Source organism: Neophocaena asiaeorientalis, unplaced genomic scaffold (assembly GCF_003031525.2).
Source record: "Neophocaena asiaeorientalis asiaeorientalis breed wild unplaced genomic scaffold, Neophocaena_asiaeorientalis_V1.1 scaffold89, whole genome shotgun sequence".
NCBI lineage: Eukaryota > Metazoa > Chordata > Mammalia > Artiodactyla > Phocoenidae > Neophocaena > Neophocaena asiaeorientalis.
This window is the reverse complement of record NW_020172592.1, coordinates 4,710,136-4,716,199: the sequence shown is the minus strand read 5'-3', so window position 1 is coordinate 4,716,199 and position 6,064 is coordinate 4,710,136. Positions and strand designations below refer to the sequence as shown.

Sequence of the window (6,064 nt, the reverse complement as noted above, 5' to 3'; positions counted from 1 at the left end):
CTTTTATATGGCTGGGGCTTAAAAGGGGAAATCTTTGCCAAATTCCCAACATAGCATTGATGTGGGACGCAGGGCCATGTGCACTTACCCAGATTGTCTCTCTCACCAACACTCTCAGCGGGTGTGAGAGGAGAAGGCAGACAGGGAATGTTGCTGGTGGGAAAGAAAATGGAGGGAGATACACAGGCGCCGACTAGTTGCTGCCTCCTCTGGAAGGTCTTAGAATATTTCTTCCCAAGTCTTGCTAGTTTTTCCTTAAGATAAAGATTCATAAGTGCACATTACTTGTAATTTCCCCACTCACTGACCAACAGCATGTATCCTTAAGAACGGACGTGTCTTAGATTTGATTATTTATTTGTGGTTTCTTCATTCAGCAAGGGTTTATTGGGGCCTCCTATGTTCGGGTTCTGGGCCATGGGCTCCAGATGCAAAGATGAATACAATAGAGTCTGCCTTCTTGAGGAACCCCATGCTGGCTGGAAAGAAAAATCAACCCATTTTAAGATGTGATACAATGTGGTCAGTGCTATGATGGACAGGTCTGTGCAGTGTTTGAGGAACCCAGAGGAGAGAGGCGGAAATTCTAGTTATTATTTGGAAACTTGCACATTGCTGTGTTTTCTGCAAGTGGTTGCACCATGTTAAAGGCTTTTGATTGCATCTTTAAATGTATTCTGCGTATCCTCTTGGGATTTTCTACATCATCTGTCAGTTCCCTGGGGGGTAGTGTGACCTAAAGGTTAAGAGTAGGGAGCCTGGAGGCAGGTAGACCTGGATTTCAAATCTGTGGTTTACCTTCCAGCTGGTGACTGAGGGAATCACTCTCCCACATCCAGAAAAAAGTATGCAAATGCAAGGATTAAATATGATGCATGCAACACATTTAGCTTGGTGCCTGACATTCAGTAGGTGTTCAATCATATCTTTCTCCAGGTGACTGCACCTTTTTTTTTAGTGGTGGTGATAGCAATGGAAACTAGTTTATACTAAGCTTCACAGGACACACAAAGGTTTAGTTGCTAATATTTTTTAAAAAGGCCTTTATTGGTATAAAAACAGTTTAAACATTATATAAATACAATATAAATATTTCTTTTAAAAATACGTATAAGTTAGCATTTTTTTTTGAGGTAAGCCTACACATTCCAAGCAATGATCTGGCTCCGAAACAGCAAGGATATTCAAGCCGCATAGCCATTTTTACGTTACTTTTTCAAAACAAGTACATAAAATATTTCAAGAGGCACTTCATAAAAATATAAATATCGCTTACATAAATTAACTCGATATCACATATTTAAATATCAATAAATTAAAAATAATTAAAATAGTGTCCTAACGCTCATACTTTTAGTTCTTCATAGAGAACAACGTAAGTTATGTGCCCAGTGGACAGGTTTCTGACAAGAGGAGGGAATGCCCATGAACTACAGCGACCTTAGGTGCCCCAGCTACTTGATCCGAACAGCCCTCAGGCTGAACTGCAGGAAGTTCTCAAGGCTTCGCAGGATGAGGATAAACTTTGTGTTCTTCATCCAGTCATCGTTCTGCGACTGCAGGTTATTCATCAGGCTGGCATTTGTAGTTGGGTCAGGGGTGGTTACTTCATCTGGATTCTTGACCTGAAGGGAACAGAAAACAAAAGGAATTGTTTAAATACCGGACAGATCTTTTGCAGTGGAGAGCTACTCTGGCCTGTGGGAAGATGTTCAAATTGGGGTGAAGGAGCGGATTGGGGCCACCTGCCTTGGCTTGCCCAGATAGGGGGAGGTGCCTCTCCTCTGAGCCCACAGAGCTTAGGACCCGCTCACAGCAGCTGAGCTCTAATCTTTTTGCTGCTCTGTCTCTGTTAGACCATAAGCATTCCATGGGTAGCCATAGTATCTTACGTGTCTTCTGTTATCCTAAACAGTGCCTGGCGCATAGTCGGAATTCAATAGATAAATGAAGAACTTTGAGTTAAAGGCATTTTAATAGGTTCTTCGGGGAACTCTAATACTTTTCTCTGGTTTTTTTTTTTTTACTGTGCCCTGACCTCCTAGCTCCTGCTTGTTAGCTGCTATTGGAAACTTTTCTCGTTTTTTTTTTTTTTTTTTGCGGTACGCGGGCCTCTCACTGCTGCGGCCTCTCCCGCCGCGGAGCACAGGCTCCGGACGCGCAGGCCCAGCAGCCATGGCTCACGGGCCCAGCCGCTCCGCGGCATGCGGGACCCTCCCCGACCGGGGCACGAACCCGCGTCCCCTGCATCGGCAGGCGGACTCCCAACCACTGCGCCACCAGGGAAGCCCACTTTTCTCTGGTTTTGCTCACCCATTCATCCCGCATCTGTTAAGAGATCACTGCTCTGAGGGCTTGAAGAGGACTGGGCAATGCCTTTCAATGGACCCACTCACATGGAGCTAAGTAATTGTGGAAGGCCTTGCACCTCCAAGTGTGATCCTGGAGCACTGCAGCCTCACCAGAACCTTGTTAGAAATGTGAGTCTCAGGTCTCACCCCAGACCTGCTGAATCAGACTCCGCATTGTAACAAGATCCTCCAGGAAGCTCGTGTGCACCTTAAAGCGGGAGAAGCCCTGGTTTAGGGCAACCTGGTTTAGCCCTGGTTTAGAAAAGGCAGAGGCAGGATTAGCACCCATGTGCCTGCCTCTCAGTCCAGGGCCCTTCTCTTTGCACTTTGGCTTATCCACAAATTGTGCCATCAGGCCTCCACCATGTGGCATTTGAATGGCTAGCTGGTAGTGACCAAAGCTCTTGGTACCTGCTCTTTCAGCCTTTAGCCATTTCTCTGCATTAACTCTTTGGCAAAAGAGTAAGGGAAAGGAGTTGAAACTACCATAATAACACGAATGTCAATTGGCAATATTAAAATAATTGTTGTGCTCTTTGTTCTGTTATGAGGATCACTGTGTGAAGTTGAATGTGCTTCCTTCTGCCTCTACAGGTATTTTTTTCCTTATTTCTTAAGCTCTTAGAAGTTGATGTTAAAACCCTCCCCATTTAACAGAGTTTTAAATACAGTTATTGATGTCTTTTGCAGAAGAGAGCAAAAAGAAAAAGTTTTAACTACTAGGAAATATTTCTCAGATCCTTTCCGTCACACATGGCCATCTCTTTTGAATTGGCTCTGCACTGACGAGTTGTCTAGGCTGCTTTCTTTGAGCCAAGTGAGGGGATGAGAAGACACCCACCTTTTGCCTCAGGATCTGGGCCAGTGCTTTGATGCTAATTTGCACAGCCTCGATGCTTCCCTTGTCACCCTCATACTCGTTCTGGAGGTAGTCCAGGTATATCTGATACTCCAGAAGACCGGTGGTGATTCTCATCAAGCAAGTCTCCTAAGAGGAAAGATGGTGGGAAAACTGGTTATTTCTAGGAAGACGTAATCGATTTTAAAAGTTAAAATTGCTCTAATTCAATAACTGCTCCGTCTGCCCCTCCAGGGAACTTCCAGTACTTCTTAAGCACCATGTTTTGAGACATGATGCTGAAGCTGCAGTGCTCCAGGATCACACTTGGATGCTCAAAGCAGCATGTCTCATGTTTTGAGACCCGTTGTTTAAGGACAGCATCAGCTGCCCCATTTAAAATATCTGGACAGTGAGAGGCACCGCTTCATTTTCCCCAAAGCCCAGTAGATGCTAGATTGTGGCAAGGGGCCTTCCTCTGATTCTCTCCATAATGCTCTTCCCTCTGGCTGCACTCTTGCCCTTGTCAATGTCGGGCGGAAAGCTCCTTTTATGAAATAAAAGGGCTGAAACCTCCTTTTATGAAATAATCAGAAGTCAGTGGAGGTTATGCCACTGTCTGGCAGGAGAAGGGTATAGAGAATGACCTCAGCAGGGGGGACAGGCCTGGATCCTGCCAAGGGCAGCCAAAGAGGAGAAAGGTCCCTGGACCAACTTACGCAGGATAAACTAGCTAGACCTGTGGGGTTTCCTAACATTTGACTGTTGTAAAAATTCCAGCACAGAGGGGCTATCTCTGACCAAGTCGTTCAAAAATAAGTTGCCTTTAATAGCGTTTAAGTTGGCCTCCTCATGAAATTTACATGATGCTCTTCGCGTTTATCCCCTTCTTGATTACCTACGTGGTCTATATGTGTACAGACACTGCATGCAAGAGGGAGAAATTTTTACTAAGGAGTAGCTAAAAGTGAACGTATTGCATTCGTACCTGATTGAACCCAGATTGGAAGCATCCGTCTTTTTCTGCCATTTTGGGAAGGTTCAGATTGTTTTCTGCCAGTGCCTCCTTGCTGTTTTCACACTTGTCATACTTCTCACACATCTGGGAAAGAATATCAGAACCGTTATTGTATAAGTGCCCCTAAAGCAAACACCACTAGAGGGCTGATGCCCTCTGGCCCTCATGGCCAGGAAGCTCTCTAAGAAAAGTGAAGTCACAATCCATTAGCCTCCAGGCAAGCAAGGTCTACAGGAGATGAGCACACTTGGGTTCAATTCGAGCCTCACCTGTGACTTCATGTTTATGACCTATTCCAAGTCTCAGTGTCCCTATCTCTCCAAGTTGGGGATAATGAAATACCTCCCCTGTAAGTTTACTATGAGGATAAGACACAATATCTATATAAAGTGCCTGGCACACAGTAGGTACTTAATAAATAACAGGAATTTTGATGATAATTGGGTGAATATAATTTGAGCCATAGAATGTCCCAGCTGGAAGGACCTTTCAGATCATCTAGTCCAATTCCATAATTTTACAGATGGGGCCCAGAGTTGGTAGAGAATTTGCCCAAGATCACAAAGCTTGTTCAGCAGAACCAGAACTAGATTTGGGGCTCCCAATCCCCTCTCCAGTATTCTTTCCTTTCTACCAAAGCAGAGCCAAACTACCTTACATTTAAAGCTTGGGAGCTGCTTTAAGGTACCTACGATCTTGCCACTTCAGTGGGCTATCAGGTATGCATTTTATATGCCAGAATGACTTTGGGGAATCCCTAACCACTGAGCTGGCGTCACCTAAAAGAACTGTGACTGCCCTGAGAAGCTGTACAGTCATTTCAGGTGGTGATTTTTAATCCTCCCAAAGTCCGAAACACGAAAAAGATTGACAGACCTTATTTTTTGGTTGTGGAAAAGGAAGTCCTGAGAGGCAGTGTAACCTTCAGCTCACACCAAGTGTGGAGCTGAGAATGGGCCAGGGAGCATGGATCCCAGCCCCACTGTAGATTCTCCAAGAGAAAAAGGAACTACCTGGGACCAGCAGCAGAGGAGAAATTACAGGACACAGTCTGCCCCTTTGGCTTCAAATCCAAATTGCCTCCAAACCCAGCAAAGACCTCCCAGTGCAGGAGCCCCCGTCCACATCCAAGGGCAAGGAAATAGATGCCCACACAGGCCCTCCATCACCCTCAGGCAAGCCTACCTACCTCCTTTCTCATTGCGGAGATTTTGCCGAGGATGTACTTAATGAGAGCTTCAGTTTTGTCTGGAGAGGTGAGGAGTAGTCTGTCTGAAGTGGTATCATCTTTGAAATCTTCTCCCAGGGGTCCCGGGGTAGGGAAAGCAGTAGCCGTCACCAGGAGCAGCCCCAGGGAGAAGGCGACTGTGCCGGAGGGAAGGGAGAGCAGCCAGTGAGCAGACCGCACCGCTGGGGGAGCTGTGCTTCTGGCTGCTGGCCGCCCGCCAGCCCTCGGGGCAGCGGATACACACCGCCTCCCTGGCCCAGCACAGCTGCCAGCCAGTTCCAGGGCGAGGGATTTCCTTCACTTACTTGTGGAGAGGGAGTTCATAGCTGTGTTCCTGGAGGGCAAATGGAGCTCTCTTTCTCGTTCCTGGTGGGCTCGAGGGCAGACTGAACCTCAGACATCCCCGGTCTCATATTTATTGGGGGTTGAAACTCTAATATTGAGACTCATGGGAAAATCCCACATTTGATAAATCTTTGTTGGAGGATGGGGGTGGGACCAGAGCGGGTGGGGCTGATTGGAAACCTTATTAAGATTGTGCAATGTGACGTCCTTTAGCATCACAGGAATCACAACCAGGGGAAAAAAGTCATTACCAAGGCTAGTCCTCAGAAGCTGGATGAGTCTTC

General features: G+C 46.2%; 1 protein-coding gene across 1 annotated transcript; it reads right to left on the bottom strand.

Moving 5' to 3' along the window:
* Positions 1 to 1,148: 1,148 nt before the first annotated feature.
* Positions 1,149 to 5,810, bottom strand: IL6 (interleukin 6). Its single transcript, XM_024738461.1, has 5 exons — positions 5,741 to 5,810; positions 5,397 to 5,572; positions 4,178 to 4,291; positions 3,193 to 3,339; positions 1,149 to 1,625 (listed from the first exon to the last, which is right to left on the bottom strand). The coding sequence occupies exons 1-5, from the start codon at positions 5,757 to 5,759 to the stop codon at positions 1,455 to 1,457; spliced, it is 627 nt and encodes a 208-aa protein (XP_024594229.1). The 5' UTR covers positions 5,760 to 5,810; the 3' UTR covers positions 1,149 to 1,454.
* Positions 5,811 to 6,064: the final 254 nt, after the last annotated feature.